The sequence below is a fragment of the Caretta caretta genome, chromosome 1, assembly GCF_965140235.1.
Source record: "Caretta caretta isolate rCarCar2 chromosome 1, rCarCar1.hap1, whole genome shotgun sequence".
NCBI classification, from domain to species: domain Eukaryota; kingdom Metazoa; phylum Chordata; order Testudines; family Cheloniidae; genus Caretta; species Caretta caretta.
The window spans coordinates 265,781,862-265,804,306 of record NC_134206.1 but is presented as its reverse complement, the minus strand read 5'-3'; the positions used below and the strand labels follow the sequence as shown (position 1 = coordinate 265,804,306).

The window sequence follows — 22,445 nt, the reverse complement described above, 5'->3', positions numbered from 1 at the left end:
GAACAATTAGCTATAGTCTGTAAAATACACTTTTAAAAAGTGATGTCTGTCTTATTCGTGTTGCTATTTGAGACTATGACCCGCCCTAGCTTTAGCAACAGACTTGTCTTAACTGCATATACACTATGCTCAAATCGATTGATAAAGTGCCGTGGGAGATTTCTAGGAGTAAACATATATATACACGCACAAAAGGAAGATCAATTTCTACCAGCGTAACAATCTTTGTTGACCTTCACATTGGCTGTTGCTACTTGTTTTTTTTGTTGTTGTTGTTGTTGTTTTTTGAGCGGGGGTGGGGTGGGGGAGGTGGTTTAATGCTCCGCTGTTTCAGGAGTGAGCACTCTGCAGCAAAATCGGACCAATCAGATTTCCTGACACACCATCTTCCTTTCACTGCAGTCTGTGTGTTACCGCCGCCCGCCATTTCTAAAGTTTAATCGGAGCGGGCTATTCTGAAAAATACAAAAAATCCAAATCCAAAGTCCAGTCCTTGTCCGGTGTTCCATTGTCTTGACAGTTTTTTCTGTCACTTCTGAATATATGAATAACGTGTCCCCCCTTGCTCTCCCCCTGCCCCCTCATCCCCGCTCTCGAGTATCTGCTGGTTTTAGGAGATTTGATTGTTTTCGACAGAGAGAGAGATTCTTGTAAATGACACATTCACAGTGCGAAAATATATCTATAAAAACATTAGCGGACTTTTGGGCACTGTGACACTTCAGGGGTTAACCGAAATGTACAGGATGAATCACTACTAGTTACAGTGAGAGAGAGCCTTGCCTGAGCTCAAGGGAAAAATCCTTCCATCTCGGCTGGCCGAATGAGCCTATGGGAGCATAAGCACTCCGCTCCCTGGGCTCTGTGTGTGAACCCGGCTCTTTTCCTCTTCACTCTGCAGCAGGCTAGCAATTAGCACATTCCACCTTGTTACACTCCAGTGCCCAATCCCTTTTCTTCTGGACACCCTCAATGTACAGGGGTCTGCTGTCTCTGTGTACCCCAGCTCACCACTCTCCCTTCAGTTCAACACTCTCTTTCGTGCAAGGCACTTGGACCTGTATATAGTAAATCTAAATATATGTTTATTTAACTCAGTTTAAGAAAAAGATCCAAAATAGACGTAAGTAAAAGGATTGGAAACACCAGGCTACAGAGAAAAGAAAAAAATAAAATACAATCTAGAACCTATGCTTATTAAGTTCATTTCCAGTGTAAGAAGGCATTTCTCAGGTAATTGCTAACCCTTTCAGTGCTCCTCCAGTCACGATAGCTGGGATCCAAGTACTTCTGTTCTTTTCACTTTTCAGTAGACACTCCTGATGGCAGAGTGCCACATGCATAATGGATAACATCTTGCACCTTTTCTTCTTCTCCTATATAGTCCCAGGTTTCAGAGGAACAGCCGTGTTAGTCTGTATTCGCAAAAAGAAAAGGAGTACTTGTGGCACCTTAGAGACTAACCAATTTATTTGAGCATGAGCTTTCGTGAGCTACAGCTCACTTCATCAGATGTATACCGTGGAAACTGCAGCAGACTTTATATACACACAGAGAATATGAAACAATACCTCCTCCCACCCCACTGTCCTGCTGGTAATAGCTTATCTAAAGTGATCAACAGGTGGGCCATTTCCAGCACAAATCCAGGTTTTCTCACCCTCCACCCCCCCACACAAATTCACTCTCCTGCTGGTGCTAGCCCATCCAAAGTGACAACTCTTTACATAATCAAGTCGGGCTATTTCCTGCATAGATCCAGGTTTTCTCACATCCCTCCCACCCCCATACACACACAAACTCACTCTCCTGCTGGTAATAGCTCATCTAAACTGACCACTCTCCAAGTTTAAATCCAAGTTAAACCAGAACATCTGGGCGGGGGGGGGGGGTAGGAAAAAACAGGAGGAAACAGGCTACCTTGCATAATGACTTAGCCACTCCCAGATGTTCTGGTTTAACTTGGATTTAAACTTGGAGAGTGGTCAGTTTAGATGAGCTATTACCAGCAGGAGAGTGAATTTGTGTGGGGGGGTGGAGGGTGAGAAAACCTGGATTTGTGCTGGAAATGGCCCACCTGTTGATCACTTTAGATAGGCTATTACCAGCAGGACAGTGGGGTGGGAGGAGGTATTGTTTCATATTCTCTGTGTGTATATAAAGTCTGCTGCAGTTTCCACGGTATGCATCCGATGAAGTGAGCTGTAGCTCACGAAAGCTCATGCTCAAATAAATTGGTTAGTCTCTAAGGTGCCACAAGAACTCCTTTTCTTATATAGTCCCAGAAATTTTGTTTCTTTTCATAATCAGGGTAGTCCATTAACTTCATTTCAGATCAGCCCTGGTGGTGCCCTATTCTGAGTCTTTCTTTATAAATGATCAGGCCTGCGCCTGGTGCAGTAAACACAGGGCTGGAATGATGTTGATTGTTCTCACTCTTGGCTGAGGTATTTGCGCCCCACCTGCCTCAGGTGACATGCTTCACCTGCAGCAGCTTAGGAACAGAGTATCCCACATTTTACATATCTCTTAACATAGTTTCCGTACAAATGTCTCACAGTAACTCTGCCAATCAGCTAGTTCTTAGCTTTTGGCAGAGATCACACACTTTCCCCCACCCCCCTCCTCCCATGATGAAATAAGAAGAAGCAGGTCAGACATAGGTGTAATATGCCTGCCTGGTCATGTCTGGGCATGCCTACATCATAGGCAAAGTTGGTGGACATTCCAGCAGCATTTTCTGACCCACCAAAAGACACCAGACAAGGCTAATGATGGAGGAGGAGGCGGACACAGATATGGCAGACTCTCACTGGGTGACGCTGCTCATGACATTCAGTAAAGCTACTGATGCCCCTATGTAGATCAGTACTTCTGGAGCAGGGGCACAAGCACGGACGGATGGGACCTACGGCAGGTCCAGAACTTTGTATGAAGAGAGCAACTTCTCTGGAGCTTTGCGAGCATCTTGTCCCGACCCTCCAGCGTTAAGGGACATGCCTGAGGGTGGCCATGCTGGCCCAGAAGCACGTTACTATAACCATCTGGAAGCTGGCTACCCAAACTGCTACAGGTCTGTTGCCAACCAGCTTGGTGTTGGAAAGTTACCTACAGGTAAAGTGGTGCTGGAGGTTTCTGAGGTAATCAGGTGGGTGGTTTACCACCAAGTGGTGGACATAAAAGATATTCTTGAAGTAGCTGCTGGTTTTGAGAATATGGGGTTTCCAGACTACGCTGAGGCCACTTATGGGAATTGTGTGCCAATAGTTTGCTCTCTTTAATCTCAATATAGATTCAATATCTAAGGATTACTCCTCCTGGTGTATGATGTGCTGGCATTTAAACAATGGTGGGCCCCAAACCAAAATGGAGTCACATGTGCTAACTTTTCCTTAACAAACAAAACCGTGAACAAAGTGTGAACAAGTGCAAGCAGTGAGAAAATTTCCAAGAAGAAAACCCTCTATTGTGGTGTATCCCCCTGTCCTTCCTCCGGTTCTTCTTTCCGTTTGTTACATATTTGCTGTGCGATGGTCACTGGGTGTGGGGGATAGAGGCATCACAGGGTGTGGGGAGAAAGGGTTCAGCATGGTGGTCTGCAGGAGATACATTTGGCCTGTCCACCCCCTGATAGGGCTCAATTGCCTGGTCCACCAAGCCATGGAATTGTCCAAACTGGTCCTTGTCTGTTGCACATTGTACCACGGAGGGGACTCAGGCTGTGGGGCCAGCATTGCAGGAGCCTAGAGACTGCAGTCTTGCAGCCGTTAGTGAAAGCAGCTCCTCAAACAGTTCTTTCTGCTGTGATCTATCTTCCTCCCTTAATTGCTGTTCTTCTTCCAGGAACTGCAAAGCAAGTGTCTGCTCCCACACTGAAATTCTGTCCTCTAGCTTTGCGTCTAGCCTGAGCCTTTCTGCTTGCTTCTCATCTTGCCTTTCCACTTGCTATAAGTCCCTCTCTCCTTGATATTGAACCTGCTTGTTGGCTCTGTCCAGAATATCAACCATAAGTTCATCTCAAAAACACTTCCCTTTGGAAGGCACCATGACGGTGTTGTGATGACCGATGCTTCTACTGGAATGTGGTCAAGATGTCCAGTCTTTTGAGGTCAGTGGAACTGGAAGTGGACAAGACACTGAAGGTTAATACCTCAAGTGTCTCAGTGCCTCAGCACAGAACAATTCCTTTTGGTATTTCAAGGCATAAAAAAATGCTACTTTGTGAAACTTCATTATATTGTTAGAGGAACACTTCAGAACACAGAATCTCCCTGGACAAAGCCAGGTTAATTGCAGTGAAAGAGGCAGACAGAAGTCAAAAATCAAAGCCACTTTCTCCTAAAAATTGCAAGCCAGTTTGGGCTTTGTTGGAGGGTGGTTGTCAAGTTTGCCTAAGCCTCCTCTATCAATTCCAGCATGCCACATTTTGGAGGACATAACATTTCTTGAGGTTCCCAAGGAGCAAAAAGAGGTTTTATTCGAAGCTGCAGGTGGGAAGCCAGCTATGTACGCCACTGTAGTACTCAGGCTTGTGGTGAGTGAACTGCACATATATGAGTGGAGTGGCTGGTCAGAAACTCTTACCCTGACCACAGCCCGGCCATGATAAGAGCCATGTAGGCAGATGTGGGGAGCCACAGCGTGGACCCTCCACTTGGCCTAGGCGGAGGACCCGGAGGGCGGGGATACTGGCCGGGGGCTACTCTCAGGCCCCTCACCCAGGGCAATTGGAGGGTCCACTGTGGCTCTCCACAGCTGCCCATGCGCTTCTTATCATGGCTGGGCTGTGGCTCCAAGGCCCTGCCCCTTGGCTGGAGCTGGGTTGGGGTAAGAGCCACCACGCAGGCAGCTGTGGGGAGCCGGCGCGGAGTTATGGACCCACATCTTCACCTGCCTTGGGCCGGGCGGAGGGCCCAGGGGGCGGGGACATGGGCAGGGGGCTGCTTTTGGCCACCCCTCCCCACCCCAGGTGGGAGGGGGGTTGTGTTGCATGTGGCTCCCACAACTGCCCAGGCTCCCCTTCTGGGCTCCACTAGCCGCTGACCTGGCCAGGGGTGGGACCTCAGGGGGAAGAGGAGGGGAAGGGGGCAGGGCGACCCTGGCAAAAGGTGGATGGGCCAGGTCTGTCCATTTTCAAAAAGTGAGAAGGCCTTGGCCCCCTGGCCCCTCTTGTTTCAGCGCCACTGGGCGGAGGCGCTGGTGGGTGGGAGGAGCTGATCGATGGGGTCCACCGAACAGCTGATCAATAGTTGGCTGGTGGGTGCTGAGCACCCACTATTTTTTTTTCTGTGGGTACTCCAGCCCTGGAGCACCCATGGAGTTGGCACCTATGGAGCCTGAAGAGTGCTGCACTATTGTCCTGAACATTGCAAATACAGGAAGCACAATCCTTTGGTATTTGCAGGGCTAGAGCAAGAACTGCAATAACGGGGGACATGATGATTTATTTGAGGACAGATTGCTATGAGACATAATGAAAACCATTTCAAGGTTGTTGGTGGCATTCATATAGCAGCTGTGGATTGCTGAATACTGCTTCTGGGCCTGAGAAATTAGCACTGATGGCGAAGATCATGTCATAATGCAGGTTTAGCACGCCAAGCAGTGGCTGTGGGACTTGCAGATGTGAAAGGCCATATTCCTGGATCCGTTTGCCGAGCTCATCACAGCCCTCCAGTGCAGGGAAACCAGAACGAGAGCTGCACTTTCAGTGGAGATGTGAATGGTCATGGATGGAGGATGAAGCTTCCCTGGGGGAGGCTAGCTCCCTCTCCCACCTTTTCTGCCCACAGCCCTGACCGCACGCTACCCCCACTCCACCCCAGGCCCCTCCCCGCTCTGCCCCAGGTCAGCACCCTGAACCCCCACCTGTGGCCGCTGCCCCATCCCTGAGCCCCCTTCTGCACCCAAACTCCCTCCAAAAGCCTGCACCCCAAACCCCCTCCTGTGCCCCAACCCCTTGCCCCAGCCCAGATCCCCCTCCCACATGCAGAACCCCTCATTTCTGGCACCACCCCAGATCCCTCACCCCACCCAGGCCAGAGGCCGTACTCCGTCCCACACCCCAACCCCCTGCCTCATCCCAGAGCCCCCCTCCCATACTCCGAACACCTCTGCCCCACCCCCCCAGCCTGGAGCCCCCTCTTGCACCCCAAACCCCTCATCCCTGGCCCCAACCCAGAGCACCCCCCAGCCAATGTCCTCACCCCCTCCCACACCCCAACCCCCTGCTCCAGCCTGGTGAAAATAAGCGAGTGACTGAGGGTGGGGGAGAGCAAGTGACAGAGGGGGGGATGGAGTGAGTGGAGGCGGAGCCTTGGAGAAAGGGCAAGGCAGTGGGCAGGGCTCATAAAGGGGTAGGGTAGGGGCGGGCGAGGGTGTTCGGTTTTGTGGTGGGGTGATGTACGGCGCATACATCCCTATTCTGGCAGCAGCCCATCTCACCAGAGAGTACATCAATAGAAAGGGCTACTTTTTATGGTTATGCAAATGTTGGTGGATCACTGGGGACATTTCATTGACATCAGTGTGGGTTGATCAGTGAAGGTGTATGATGCTCACATCTTCAGGAAAGCAGGACAGTTCAGAAAGCTAAAAGCTGAAACATTCTTTCCTGACAGGCAGCTTATCACTGGTAACATTGCCCTGCCCATAGTGATCCTGAAGGCCTCAGCATACCCCTTGCTCCCCTGCCTCATGAAGCCATAAACCAGCCATCTCACCAGCACCAAGGAAAGATTCAACTACTAGCTTAGTAGATGCAGAATGACGGGCGAACGTGCTTTTGCAAATCTGAAAGACTCTGGCAGTGTTTACACAGAAGATTGGAATGCAGTGAGAAAAATATCACAGTGCTTATAACTGCCTGTTGTGTCCTTCATGATATCTATGAGGCAGAGGGGGAAGGGTTGCCTCCAGGGCGGAGGTGGAGCGGCTGTCTGCTGACTTGGAACAGCCAGACACAAGGGCCATTACAAGAGCTCAACACGGAGCTATGAGGCTGAGGGAGACCTTGAAAGAGCACTTTAATGGTGAGCCACATTAATGTGCTATGGCAGAGTGTGCTTAAGCTGGCCCTGAGGTTTTGGGGACTGTTAGGAATTGTGTAGTGCTGCGTGTACATTTATGAATATTACACAGTCTTTTAATGAACCTATAGATTATATGATGTTTGCTGTACATTTATAATTATTATACTGCATGTTGCAGTGAACCTAGGAGTTCTGTGGTCCTGTAAGATTACAAGTAATGGGAGCATGGAGTAGTGCTAAGCATTCTGCAGCATATGTTGTGACGTAATGAAGTTGAATTTATGTAAAAAAAAAAAAATAGAAATGTATTGCATACCAAAAACAATGCAAAGAAAAAGTGCAATTAAAAATAAAGCAGTACAATACCAACTTCTACAATAAATTAATGGAATAGAACTTTAAAATTAGAAAGGTGGAAACATTCCTGTCTATTTCAGTCCATTTTGGCTACACATATATCAGCTGTGGGTCTCCCAAGTCAGCGTATATGAAGCTGTGGTTCTGGTCTGTCCCTTAGCATAGGGCGGTAGGGGTAGGGATGCAGCCTATGATGCGAAGTGGAATGTTGAGGGGTATCGGGACCTGCTAAACTGGTGTACTCCAGTGACTGCAGAGGGTGGTGAGGCTGTGGTTGGTGGACCTCTAGGTTAACAAGAATCTGCAGCATTTGTGTTCACTGTCTGAGAAGTTCCATTATGTCCTGGTGCATCTCCCTCTCCTCTTCCTGCTGGGACACGTGGGCCTTTCTCCTGTCCACTCTTTCCTTCTGCATTCTGTCTGCCATATTCACCCTCTGAGGCACTTCTTTCTCCTTCTCATCAGGGTCAGGCATTCCACAGGAGGGGGTGCCCATCAAGGACACAAAGGCAGCAGCAACAGATAAAACAGACACGTATCGTCATAATAAAAACAGAAAGTTAAGTTTCAGACTTATTCCCATAAAAGTTTTAAATAAGGCATGCTTATTGACACTTCAACTTTGGTGTGCCTCTGCACACTATCCTTCTCCAGCCCCAGCCATCGTCAGAATAGCCCATTAGGGAGAGGGAGCAAAGGGGAAAAAGATGAGGACAGAATTTTTCTGTTGCATGAAACAATAAAATATCAACCCATATTTCCATGGGTATTGTTACCTGAAATTGGGCCAGCTAGTAAGCTTAGGGAGAACTAATGACCCACGAGAGTTTGGCAGAAAGCATCACGTTTATTATACTGATAACTAAGTTCAAAAGAAGTGTGTGTCGGGGGTGTCACAGTCAGACCCGAATACTAATGCTCCCAGGACAGGCACAGCACTGGAGATGTCAGGATTCTTCAGGGTAAGTGTATGAAGGTAAGTCTTCCCGAGGCACAACGGAATGCAACGCAGCAAACCACTGGCCAGGCGGTCCGGGCAAAGGGCCTTCATGGGAGGTACAAGCTTGTGAGTGCACTCCTGAGCATGTGGCCCCTTCCCCTTTTAAGGACCTGCTCCTCATGGCCTGCGACTAGAGATGACTTGGCCACGTCCGATTGGTCACACTCCACCTCAGGCAGTGTCCATGCAGTGTCCATGCACTGGGGGTGTGAGTGCTGCCTAATTAGAGTCCCAGACGCCTTGTCTACCTGGGAGCTCTTCTGATCTTCCAGCTGTTCAACCAGCCCATTCATCCCACAAGCATTCCAGGAGGGAGGGGGAGGGGGAAAGCCACTTCACAGGTATTCAGAGAGGGAGAGGAGACAAAAGGTGGGGGAGGGGCAGGGAGTGTAACAGACCTTTTGAGCATACAGGTTATACAGAGCAGAGTCATACAGAACATCCAGATCACTGCTGCTCCTTCAACAGGTATGAGTACAGGGCAATGGCACCACGTATGGGCACTATTGCATCCGATGAAGTGAGCTGTAGCTCACGAAAGCTTATGCTCAAATAAATTGGTTAGTCTCTAAGGTGCCACAAGTCCTCCTTTTCTTTTTGCGGATACAGACTAACACGGCTGCTACTCTGAAACCTGTTTTCCACAGTTGGTGATGATTTAGCTGATATCTTACTCCTGAGGGTAACAAAGGCACAGAGACCACAGCTGCTGCTCAAGTTCTGAACAGCCCAGGCCTCTATGCCACAAGCCAGTTTACTTCAATGGTGCCTGCCAAGTTATTGCAGAGTGGTGTGGGAAAGTGCCTGATCATGGAGGACGAAATAAGGCAGCCATCTCTAGAAAAGCTTCAGAAGAGGATTGCAAAGTACGTCCATGGAAGTTCCATTGAGGTCTTGCAGGAGGATACAAGGGATAAGTACATAAACTGCCATGCATGCCCCCGCTCCCAACCTAACCCTACAGGGGAATGAAAAGCAGATAACAACACTACCTCTGTTTGTTGTACCTCTGTGTCTTCTCATACAAGTAAAACCATGAAAAGGGTTTTACAGGGATCCCCTAAGTCAGATATATGCCTAGTAATTCACTGAAGGATGAGATGTGAGTTCTCTAGAGCCAGTAGCCTGCTAGTCATCATAATCACTTTTCTTTTTGCAAAATGTATGTATGCATACTACTTAAAGAGTTATGTTTCTGTGCTGAAAATTATGTTCTTAAGGCAGGTAACCAATATGTGACATGTCTTAAACAAGTTCCTTTCAAGCAGGAGGTAACAGATACTTTTATGACAGGTTTCAGAGCAGCAGCCGTGTTATTCTGTATTCGCAAAAAGAAAAGGAGTGCTAATGGCACCTTAGAGACTAACCAATTACTCCACAAGTCCTCCTTTTCTTTTTGTGAATACAGACTAACATGGCTGCTACTCTGAAACCTGTCATGCAAGGCACTGAATTTAGCCATGTAGAGTGGAAATCTAAATTTGTTAGTCTCTTAGATGCTTTTATCTATGTCTGGTCATGTCTGTATTGGCATTACATGTCTCACAATGGATGCTGGTTTGCATACTGAGACACATGCTAATCAAGAGATTGCAAAATCTTTAAGAGAAGACATTTACAGAAAGAAATAAACAACAGAAGGGGATCCTGTTTATGAGTAAAGACAATGGATTGTTAGGGTATATGTAGGCGTGTAGAGGTACACCTTCGATCCTTCCCCCAGGATGAAAACTAACTGTGTCTTTCTTATGAAAAGACGGTCACAGCCAAGCCTGGCTGTAAAATGCTAGAAGGACTTAGTCTATAAGACATGAAAACATCAAGTTAAGTAAATCTTGGTTCTAGAATGTGTCTTATTATTTTACTTTATATGTAACCATTTGTTTCCACTTGAATCTCTGTACATTGTTAAATAAACTTTTAGTTGTTTTTACTATAAGCATATCTAAGTGCAGTGATCTGAAGGGAACTGGGCAAGCTGGGATTTACGGTCTCTTTGGAAGCAGCAAATCTATGACTACTGTGAGTGTCCAGTGGAACAAGGACTAGACACTCCAGGAAGGTACTCAGAGGGCTTGCGGGTTGGAGAGTGACTATTGCCACCCTGTAGTGAGAAAGCAGGGCCTGCATAGACCTAGGGGGGAGTGCTTGTGTTACCCGTTGCTGGTGGAGTTCGGGAGATGATCTATGGCAGGCACAGATAAGGCTTTCTCATGTGAAGGGCAGGGGGTAGTGAGATGCTTCACAACTCTGGGTACCTGTGGGGAGCATCGTCACACCACAACCTGAAATAATGTAAAACACATTTCTACCAGTGGTTTGTTTTGCTATCTTTCCCTGCAGAGCACCCCCACTCCCCAAAAGCCCTTGCCAGATTAATTGTGCTATATAACGTACAGGAGTCACTTGCCATTGCCTTGCTCAGAAACAGGAAACCTGGCACACAGCAGCCAGCAAACAGAAAAGAGTAAGGATGAAATGGAATGGAAGGGCAGATAGTAGTTCCAGTTTCTGCTTCACTGTAACTTAGAGTGAAGGGGTAGACACTTGTTTCTTGGAACAAAAACCATGAATTAAATAAATAAAATTAAAATAATGTATCATTGTCTTTCTTTCCAGGTCTGTCAAACCAGGGAAGGACAGACTTTCTCTGAGGAGGCCCCTCATGGTGAGACAAAGTCTGCTGAATCTTTGCAACAGCAGAAAAAGATCCAGAATGACCTGCTGCAGGATGCGCAAAAGGAATTTATCAGCTGGTTAAAGCAGTGTCCAAGTCCTAAGTTCCAGAACATGAGGCAGTGGGCAGCCCTGAAAAAGAAGTGCTGGAAAGCAGGGCAGTGGGAAGCCCTGGGAGGGAGCAAAAGAGAGCAGGCATTGATTCCCTGGAGAGTCCCTCCCATCCTCACCTCCCACTACCTGTTCCTGGTTCCTGCTCCCATGAAGGGATCCGTTGTTTGGGTGTCTACACTATCTGGTTCCTGACATCACCAAGATCCAGCTCCAGCTCTGTCCTATGTTCCTGGTGACTCCAGTCCCCATGCTCCTCTGCCCAGTCCTAGTGGCAGTATCCCTGGCTCCCTTTGTGCTCTCCTGCTACCGAGGGCTCCCTGCCTGGGCCTGGCATTAGAAACTGCTGGCTCAGAGGCTGCTCTGCAGACAGGGACAGAAAGGACATACGTGGCCCAGGACCAGAAATACTGGAATACTCTGAGTCTGCAAAAAAGTGCCAGAACAGCATTCCAGAGCATTCCAGCACAACTTGAGCACTGGGTTGAACAAGCTTTTTGAACTGGACCTGAAAAAACAGGATGCAAAAGGGAAGATGCTGGAGTGGAAAGAAAAAAATGGTGGCAGATTCTCTACAACATTATTGGGAGATGAGGTGAAAAGACTGGGAAATGAAAGAAAGAGTCAGAAGTGCATGTCTGGGAGACTCTTTGGTACGCTTGTCTCCAATCCTGGATTCCTCTGAACCCAGGGCCAGTCACAGCAAGTCACTGCCATGTACTGCAACTTGTTGAGAACATGGGGCGGGTGGAGGGGGTTGAACCACTTCATGTATAATGGAGGTGCACGTGGTCAGTTGTGCCGTACCTTCACAGGGGAAAGAGAACAGGCATGTGACAACATGTAATTCCATGAAGTTTGACATTACACTTTAATTTTCTGGTTTTTGCACTTTGTTTCCATTTGTGTTTCTGAGGTTTGTTGAGTGTTGGTTGTTTTGTTTAGGGTTAGCATAGTTTTGGAATTGCACCTGTCAGGTGGAGGGTTCCCAGGGTTGGGGAAAGGGGCCCCAGCCATACTCCTGTGCAGAAATACCAACCCTTCCTCCTAAGTGGGTCAGAGTTAACAAGCACCCCACTTTTACCTAACCCAAGGAAAGCCAGGATAAGACGCAGATCAGGATACCTAGGAGTGCTTATACACTCTCCCTTGCTCCGGCACAGCATACAGCAAAACAGTCCCCGCCCCCCCATGCCTGGCTAGACACACATACACGCTCTGTGCCAAACTAGTGCAATCCCCTTCCCTCTTTGGGTCAGTCCAAGCTGTCTGTGTGCTTTTGACTGGTAATGGTGTGTGGTATGAGTTCAGGATCTGTTACGTGGTCTTAGCTCCTGTCAACTCCAGCTGTGGGTTTATCATGAGTCCCCTTTTGTCAGCAGCTGGCTCGCCTCCAAGCAGCTCTTGCTTTGCCCTAGTTTAGGGCTCCAGCCTCCTGCCCTGCTAAATTGTCTCCTTTTTCAATTTTCCTGGCCATGCCCTGTCCCGCCCCTTCCCACTCTCCTTACCCCATCACTTATTGTCTCAATTCCTCCCTGCCGCAGAGTTAATTCTGTGTATTTGAGTGGGACTTCTCCCCAGGCAATTAGGTTTGTGCAGAGTAGTAGAAATGCATGGGCTGGGAGGGGAGAGACAGGAAGGGGGAGGATCTCTGGCTAGTTCCTCAACTTGTTCTGCTTTCTTGCATTTGCACTTTAGTTTTTGGCAGATGGACCATCTGTGTTAAAAACTTTCAATAAACAAGTTTGGACAACAGTCTTTTGCTTTGTATGCTCCAAAGAATAACACTGAAAACATTCACATCTAAATGCACATTTTTAACTGAAGTCTTAGATTTAAAATGAATACAAATGGCATAGGACCAGCTCAATACAGTAATTATGATTCCCCGTTCTACCACCCCCTGTTAATTAATATGAAATAAATGAATAAAAAAATAATAATTTACTGAAAGTCTGACATTATTTCAGGGACATTGCCCACCTTCACAGCACAGCAATAATCGCCTAGTAAACATCCACCATTACAGAACTGACAGTTGACTTGCCAACATCACACTAATTGCCCACAGATCTGTCACCAGTCAGGGTAACCAGGTTCTAAAGGGAAATAGCAAATTGCTTCTGGACCACTATTGGCTTTCTCATCCTCAAGTCCAGGGACTGGAGTTAGCTTCTCACACAGCTCCAGGAACACGACCTACTCACATGAAAGTTCTGGGCTCAGTGCTGATTATTCCAGGTCTGCATGACAATATAGTACCACCATTCTGTGACTGTGGGCTTACTCTCAAACCACCACTTGGCATTGGGGGATTCATCCACTATTAGATACCACATTTGCTGTCTTCACTCCTCCAATTCATGCAAGCAGCTTGTGTGATCTCCTTAAGAAATCTTTCTAGTGATGCCAAGTCCCTGCCAACACATATGTCTCAGGCCCTGGCTTTTCATTCTCTTGCCAGGTGATAGTTGCATTAATGTAAACATTCAATACAGGGCATTGCTTTGAGTTGAATCCATGTCTTGACACATGTTGCAATGAAGGCCTCGGACAGATATCTGGAACATGTGCAGCTGGAACTGGTTTACCTTCATGAGTTGCTGGTTTCATAGTATTTCTGCCCAAGATCCCCAGATGTGACAGATAGGGTCTCCTACAATACACTGTGAAACCATCCATAGAGTGTCACAGTTTAATACGTTACTTTAGGTCTTTAGTTCCTGGTTTTCAGAGCGTAAGTATGTACATTCACTTAAAGTCTGTAAGGGCACCAGGAAATGCTGGGCAATTTTAACCATGCTAACAAAGTTTTGTGGTCTAAATTAAGGATATTACAATAGCTGTATTGGGCAAAAGCAGGGTGGATAAAAATTGATGATTTTTTAAAAATACAATATTTGTTTTAATTTAAATCAGATTTTTTTATTTTGCTATTTAAATTATAATAAGGTTTTTTGTTTGTTTGTTTGTTTTTAAAAGTAAACCTGATTAAAATGAGTAAATACAAGGAGGAAGGGAATGACATCAATAAGTTTGAAAGGCAGCCTAAGTAACTTAGGAGACTATCTCATTCAGGAGCAGTGGAAGCACCCTGAAAGTGGGGGAGGCCACAGATACCTGAATCATGGCCCTGCCCCTTCCCTTGCTGTAGCTCCCCCCAGGTCCTGCCCCCGCAACACCCCTTCTCTCTGAGCCTCTGCCCTTGCATTGCCCCTTCCACTCCAAGGCCCCACCCTCACACCACCCCTCTCCCTGAGACCCAGCTCCGGCACCACCCCTTCCCCCCAAGATCCCGCCCCTGCTTGCTCCTCTCTGGACCTTCTCCCCATCACTCACCCCTACAGCTGATAAAAAGTTGGAGGGCACTGTCCCTTCCCTCTGCTCCTCTTCCCCTCCCCGCGCCCCCCACATTCTGTCACCCCTGGTCTCATTTTCAAGAGACTTAGGCAAGTAAGAATTTAAGCTCCTGACATTTTTCCAGGCTGATCTGAGATAATCAGCTACATTCACTGACTGCAGTTAATCCTCCTTGTAATAAATCATTTAGTTGTAAATGTGAAACATGTTTTGTTAAGAAATATTTATGTATCCAAAACATTTTAAGTTATTTTATTTAATAAAAATAAATCTTATCTGCTGTTTTGGGTGTTTAATTCAATTCCAGTTACCATCTTATTGCAGCTTAACACAAAACATGAGCAGAAAAGTAATTATCTAGTAAATAAGCAATATATCATTCACAGTTTTCTAGCACACTAAAAGTGCACAATTAATAAGAATCTGAAAATATTAAGCTGTATAATTGCTTAAATAAATGCATATAGTGTACCCTCCTATGTAGCAAAAAGATGTACCAAGTCTAGTGTACGGGCTCTATTTAGTTGTCAATCAGCATGTTGTAATGGTTATATCAGCCAATAATAACTGAAGTATAAATGGAAAAGTTGATTAAAATTGATTACTTAAATCAAAGCTTTGCCTTCGATGATTTAAATCACCTTGATTTAAATCAATCCATTATGGGCAAAAGACTGTAAACAATAGATAAGATTATTTTTAGGCTGAATATTCTTATGATTCATTAGGCCAATGAGGACTGAAATGGGCTTTCTTATCCTTAACCACTGTGGTGGTGTACTGGACCAGGCCTCAGGACAACTGAGTTTTATTTCTGGCTCGACTGGTGGCTTTCTGGGTGAGCCTGGGCAATTCATTTTGGGCTTGATCCAGAAAGGGACTCTGATGTCTGACTGGAACTTTAGACTCCCAAATCCAATATTTAGGTCCCACTGAGTTCTTCAAGATTCCTCTTCAGCAGCTGTCTAACCCAGGAGGTGCCAAAATTTCTACTGGTAAAGTCTCCATGCTGATTAATTTTTTTCTCAGTGGGCATGCGCAAAGCCACCTAAATCCTGATGTCACTGAACTGCTCATACCTAAGTCCCAGCAGGATTCACAGATTAGGCATTCTGCCACCTGTTTTGCTTGTGTGGCCCAATCCAGTAGACATGCTCTGAATTGAACCAATCTGCACAAAGGACAGCTAGGATGTGATGCTGCTCTCCACTGATACGCAAGTGGTTATAACATTCACCTGGGATATGGGAGACTGAGGTTCTAATTCCTGATCCAAATCTGGCAGAGTGGGAATTCCAGTCTGCATTTCCCACATCCCAAGTGAATGCTCCAACCAGTGGCCTGCTGGTGGTGAAGAGTACCATCATCTCCACCTCAATTTTTCATAAGAAAAGGCTGGTGTGGTTTAGGTGCCTAACTCCAGGAAAGGGTTCATGTCTGTGAATTTCAAGTGGAGAGGAACCTCCCTACAGACTGGAGTTGTAGACTAACTCTCTGAAAGAAGCAGGGTTTAGGACATACCCTTCTCCTATGTATTTCCTACTGGCTAGTTTAGGCAGTTCCCAACTCAGCAGCTGGCTTCTGTGAATCTCATTAGGCATCAGGATACCTAAAAGTTAGGTTTTGCAATGCTGGTAATTGTAATAGAAACCATTGTCAAGTGTCTCACAGATTCATCGACTTTAAAGCCAAAAGTGACCATTGTGACTGTCTAGTCTGACCTCCTGTATGTTATATGCCACATGACTCCCCTGTAATAATTTATGTTTCAATAGTCAGGGCTGGCCTTACCATGAGGCGAACTGAGGCGGCTGCCTCAGGTGCCAGATTGTGGAGGGGCGCCACTAGGACCCAGAGTTTCAAAGTTTTGGCCCAAGCGAGGGGAAAAGGGCTCCCCGCTTCAGGTGCCAAAATGTTGTGGGCCGGCCCTGGCTATGCTTGAACTACAGAATACAGTTTAGGAAAATATATCAATCAGTCAATCTTGATTTAAAATTTTCCAGTGATGGAGAAGCCACTGAAACCCTGGTCAAGTTGTTCCAATGACTAATTGCCTTTACTGTTACAGATGTGCACCTTATTTCTAGTTTGAATTAGTCTAGTTTCATCAACTTCCTGATTGAAGCACTCTCTATTATCACATTTCTGATCCCCATTTAGGTATTAATAGACAGTTATCAAGTCACCTCTTAACCTTGTCTTTGACAGGCTAAAGAGTCTTTCAACTATAAGACATGTTTTCCAATCCTTTAATCATTCTTGTGGTTCTTCTCTGAACCCTCTCCAATTTATCAACATCCATTTTGAAGAGACCATTCAAGGTAGAATGGCCCATTAAACACCTCTACAGTCATAGGACAAAAATAGGGGGGTAGTGGGTTACAGATTGTTGTAATAAGCCATAAATTCAGTGTCTCTGTTCAGTCCTTGAGATTTTTAGTGTCTAGCAGAATTATGAATTTAAGCTCCCAGGCTCATCTTTTGAAAGTGTTGTGCAGTTTTCCTTGTCTGCCTATAGGTTGACTGTGGGGTAACTATCATAGTGCCTTAGGGAGGATGGCTTCAGCTGGTTGAGCTCCAAAAACCTTGTAGGCCTTGGTGCTACTGGATGACTTGCACCATTGTAGCTTCACAACTAACTGAACACAGTATTCCAATAGTGGTCACACCAGTGCCAAATACAGAGGTAATATAACCTCAGCTCCTACTTGACATTCCCCTGTTTATATATCCAAGGATTGTATTATCCCCTTTGGCCATGGCATCTCACTAGTAGTAAGAGCTTAAATTCCCTTACAATATTTTTTGAAGCGCTCCCCTCCCCGATGCCCCATTTGGAGCTCCAGGTTTTAGCCCCTGCAGAGTGGGGTGGGGGTGGGGAGGGTGTGTCTCAGGGCTTTAGCCCCACGGGGGCACGCCAGGGCTCGGGGCTTCAGCCCTGTGGGAGGCACCTGTCGGGGCATCTGCCATGCAGATTTGAAATATTTACTGGTGCTCCACTCAAGGTAGCTCCAGCTAAATTTAAGCCCTGCTAGGAGCTCATGTTCAGCTGACTATCCACCATGACCCCCAAGTCTTTTTCACAGTCATTGATTCCCAGAATAGATGTATGTTTGTAGATGTATGACTTTATATTTGAACATATTGAAATACATATTGTTTGCCTGTGGTGAACATACCAAGAGATCAAGTTTGTCCTGTATGAGTGTCCTGTCCTTTTAATTATTTCCATTCCCCCAATCTTTGTGTCATCTGCAACCTTCATCATTAATGTTTTTATTCCAGGTTACTGATAAAAATGTTAAATAGTGTATGGCCAAGAACGAATCCCTGCAAGACTCCAATGGAACCACAGCCACGCAACAACGATTCTCCATTTATAATTATATTTTCAGGCCTATCTATTAACAATTTTTTAATTGAGTGAATGTACACCATCTTGATTTTATACTGTTCTAGTTTATAAATTAAGATATCATGTGGTACAGAAGTCTAAATATATTACAGCAACACTGTTATGAATAGCATGATCAAAGAGACAAACTGAACATTGAAGCTGTAGATCCATAGTACAATGTTTGATCTGGAAATGTAATCTAAAAATCACAAATAAATCATTATCTCCCTTAATTTCCTCCTTTGTAAAAAACCTGTACATTGTATTCTAAAAAGTAATTTAATACCTCATTTATGCCCCAAACCATGTGTGTGTGTATATATATCAATTTTTTTCTCAGTTTAGAATTCCTGAAATAGATTTTGTTCTGATCCTAGTGTGCATATATTTCAATAGGCTTTTATTGTATTGTTACCACTTTTGAACTAAGTAGATAGCCAAAATTGGGGTATGGTGGGATGTTTCAGCTGTGAGGAGAAATTGATAATATAGCCATTTTCTTTGATGCAATCTTCTTTATTTACAAAATTATACATACAGTCCTGTTTCCTCAATCACAGGAGCAATCAAAAAGCAAGAGAGAGTGTGCTGACTTTTCCAAACCTGACTTTTCAGCCAGCACTCTGCTTATACAGCTTTCTGTCTTAGCTTTGTCTCAGGGCCACATTACCAACATTTCTGTCTAACAGCAACACTAACTGCCTTTCTGACTCTGTGTCCTGAATGCATCTCATCCCCCCTCTTTCCCCAAACACACATACACAGTTACCCAAACAATGCTCAGATAAAGCCCTCTGCCATCATGATTAACAATCCTGGGTGGACTGGGTGATGGTGGTGAGCTGCTTAACTATCTCTCACCACTATCTTGTGGTAACTCACATCCATAACAAGGTTAAACAAAACGTACAAAAACTCATCCCTCCTAAGCTTTGTCCATCCTCCCAAAGAGGCTGAAAATGAGGACACAACAACAAATCCTAACCAGGAAAAAATGAAATAGTTCAACAAATTATATTAATTATGTACTATTAACTATTTACAGTGTCAGGATGTTTTCACAAAAACAACGAGGAGTCCGGTGGCACCTTAAAGACTAACAGACTTAAAGACTTCACACAACTAAGCCAAATTAATTTTTTTTTCATCCAAATCTTTTTGGATTTTTTTCTTTCAATCAGTGTAAAGAGGCCTCTTTCAATGAGCCCCTAAGGAACCCCTGTTGTTTCTGTGGAATTTGCTGAGTGATATATACTGTGCCCATTTTGTTCTAATTGGGAACTCATTTATGTTACAGTATTATCACATAATAATAAGTGAAGAGACATAATTCTGATTCTATGACATTATACAGTACAATAAAACAAATAAATTCTTAAGTTCATTCTCTATTGTTGCCCCAATTAGATTGTATACATAAAGAAAATACGTATATGTTTTACAAGTCAAAGCTAGTTTGCTCCTATATTGACCTATGAATCAGTCACACTTTGTATTGCTCTTCTGTGATCAGAAATTTAAAGAAAATATTTTCATTTATATGCATAATGAGATAATTTAAATGAACCTGGGAGACTTTGTGGTTTCTGGAATCTGTTCAATTAAATTAACACATTTACATCTTTGACCATGTAATTATTTTGTGCAACACTTTATTTTTTCCTGATATTCATTTATGTTGAGATTAAGTTAAAGTTGAGAATATTAATCCATAAAATTTTATAAAATATTTAAGAACATATTTTCATCATTAATTTTATTGTCTATGGCCTTAATATTTTAAATAGCCTTGTACTGCCTAGTAGTATGCAACTATGATCATGTATTAATCATAAGAAAAAGAATAAACTTTTTAGTTGTTAAAAGATTAGTTAGTGAACATGAGGGAAGATGTTCTATGGGAAAGATGCCATTTTTTTTTACTAAACAATATGTTGACCAAATGTCCTGATAAAATTGCACAAAGTATGAAAAATGAAGATTCTTATGGCACCAAATTAAATTCTCTTTTGGAAGAGACAGAAAAAAACAGTCTCACTAGTTCTACTTCTGATCTGTAAGTGATTTCTTCTCCTTTGGCCTTGACTAAAAACCTCCCTTCTCTTATTTCAGTTTCCCCTCTATTAAATGGGAGGGTCCTGTTTGTCTACTGATCTCACCGCCATTTTGCCAAAATAAAGTAGTAAAAGTTTGCAACCATCTAAAAAGTACTGTATATGTGTGAAATGTTGTTAATATGGTTATGCACGATCATACTTCTGGGCATTATATGAATCTAAAGTGACCCACCTGATATTTACCTAACAGTGAAATATTATCTCTGTCCAGCAGCCGTCTGTACAGATGTTTAGATTGAAAGTTTCTGTGTTGAGCCAGGGAAGGAATTGTGGATAATGGTCTAAATTTCATTGTTGCAAATACCCAGGGATTACAAAATACACACTCCTGTTTCACTTGGTAAGTGTTCAGTCAAGAGCTAACTTTGGAACTATCCTTTTGATTATTAATTAATTATTATTATTATTAATCCTAGTAACTTGAGTCTTGAGCCAGAATGCAGAGACTTCCTTCTTCACTCCTCTCATCTCCCCCCAGCACTAACACTCGCCATTTCTTCCATGCATCTAGCATGTTCTCTGAGTCTGGCTCCTGTGAAATCAAAAACTTGTTTGTCCGTGATAGAAAATGGTAACATTCTGAATAATGGTAGAAATAATGGTGTTCTGTATTCTTGTCAATAAGTATGATAGACACTTAAACTGAAACAAATATGTTAGGGTAGTAAAGATTATCAATTAAAAAAAACCCTGAAACAGCTAGGAACCATTGAAAATCTTGCCAGAAACAGACAGGAGTGGAGGAGCTTCCCGATGCCCTAAGTAATGGGTACCAACTAACTAACTCTCTCTTGCGTCTCCTGCGGTAATGGTGAGGGATGTTCAGGGCTCAGAAACAAATCTGTGGTTTCCCGAGCGATCGCGTTTGCAGCGATTCACAGCCATGCTCACAATGTCATACACTGCACAAATAAACAACCAAAGCAGAAACGTCAATCACAGTGAAACGAAGGAAAGAAGAGCGGGCCCCGCACCCCGCTCCCGCCCGGGCCCGCTTTGCCGCATTGTCTGGCTCGCAGAGCAGCGCCCCCGCCCAGTCCCCCACCCCGACTCAAGCTGTAGAAAATGGCGGCGAACGGTAGAGACGGGCCAAGGAGAGAAGGCGTGTGTCAGGAAACCTGATTGGTCAGATTTTGCCGCAGCCCACAAATCCTCGAAACCCAGAGAGGAGCGTTTTCAACCCCAAACAGCCGCCGACGCGCGACCCTCGCCCGGCAGACGCACCAGAAGGGCACCGAGACGAGCGGCAACGGAGTTTGAAAGCGGCCGTTGTTTTACGCCAGGGGCGCGGAGGACTCCACTCTAATTCCTGGAGGTAGGGCTTGATAAGGGGTTTCCGCATCCTACCTGGGGCTGAGGCAGGGTTCTAGGAAGCCGTTGGGGGCAGGGCCCGTATTTATTTTACGAGAAAGCCTCGGGGGGTGTAACTCTCGCAGGGAACAGACCCCTGCGGGTGCGGGTGCGGGTGGGGGCGGGGGAGAGAGGCGAGCGAAGAGCCCACCCTTTTTCTTTTCAGTTCTCAATCAGGTCGTCCCGCAGACACTATACCGAGACTTCGTACCGCGTCCAGGGAGTCGGTGGGCTTGTGCCTGTGATTTTACCATGTCCGGTCGCGGTAAGGGGGGTAAAGGCTTGGGGAAGGGAGGTGCCAAGCGCCATCGTAAAGTGCTTCGGGATAACATCCAAGGTATTACTAAGCCAGCTATTCGTCGCTTGGCTCGTCGCGGGGGGGTGAAGCGTATTTCGGGGTTGATTTACGAAGAGACCCGGGGAGTGCTGAAGGTGTTCTTGGAGAACGTGATCCGCGATGCTGTCACTTACACTGAACATGCCAAGCGAAAGACCGTAACGGCCATGGATGTGGTTTATGCTCTGAAGCGCCAGGGTCGTACTCTCTATGGTTTTGGCGGCTAAACGGGTCCCTAAAGTCAACAGGGCAACACAAAGGCTCTTTTAAGAGCCACCCACTTTTTCACAATAAGAGCTATGATTCTTGTGTTCTTATGCTGTGATGTGAAAACTTAACATGAAAAACTATTCAATTTACATGAAATACGTGAGTATTTACGCTAAATATGTTTGTATGTAAACGACAATTAGTGCTTTGGTTAAAGTATAGCGTATGTGTTTTTCAGCAGTAAAATTAGTGGTGGCTTCCTTGAATGATAGTATTTGTTAGAGGAAAAGTAAGAAATGATAAACTCTTACTGGAAACGAGTGGCTGCCTTTGGGTTCTAGGTATTAATTTCTGCATTAAGAGCATTTACTTGGAGCTAGTATACTTGGTGACAGCTTTTGTACTTTCAGATACAGCATCAGAGCGGTAGCTGTTGTTAGCCTGTATCAGCAAAGACAACGAGAAGTCCTTGTGGCACCATAGAAACTAAGACATTTAT

The 22,445-nt window shown here is 45.1% G+C and overlaps 1 protein-coding gene and 1 long non-coding RNA gene across 3 annotated transcripts; both read left to right on the top strand.

The window, feature by feature from the left end:
* The first annotated feature begins 6,588 nt into the window (after positions 1 to 6,588).
* On the top strand, positions 6,589 to 12,930 carry LOC125630027 (uncharacterized). Of its 2 annotated transcripts, none has more exons than XR_012666403.1 (3): positions 6,589 to 7,031; positions 7,854 to 10,855; positions 11,008 to 12,930. It is a non-coding gene; the product is annotated as an uncharacterized LOC125630027 (long non-coding RNA). The 2 variants fall into 2 exon arrangements; XR_007354534.2 differs by having other exon boundaries at positions 6,591 to 7,031; positions 7,854 to 9,254.
* An 8,721-nt stretch (positions 12,931 to 21,651) lies between these two features.
* Positions 21,652 to 21,963, top strand: LOC125630015 (histone H4). The gene has a single exon (XM_075124256.1). It carries the CDS (start codon positions 21,652 to 21,654, stop codon positions 21,961 to 21,963), a length of 312 nt encoding a protein of 103 aa, XP_074980357.1.
* Positions 21,964 to 22,445: the final 482 nt, after the last annotated feature.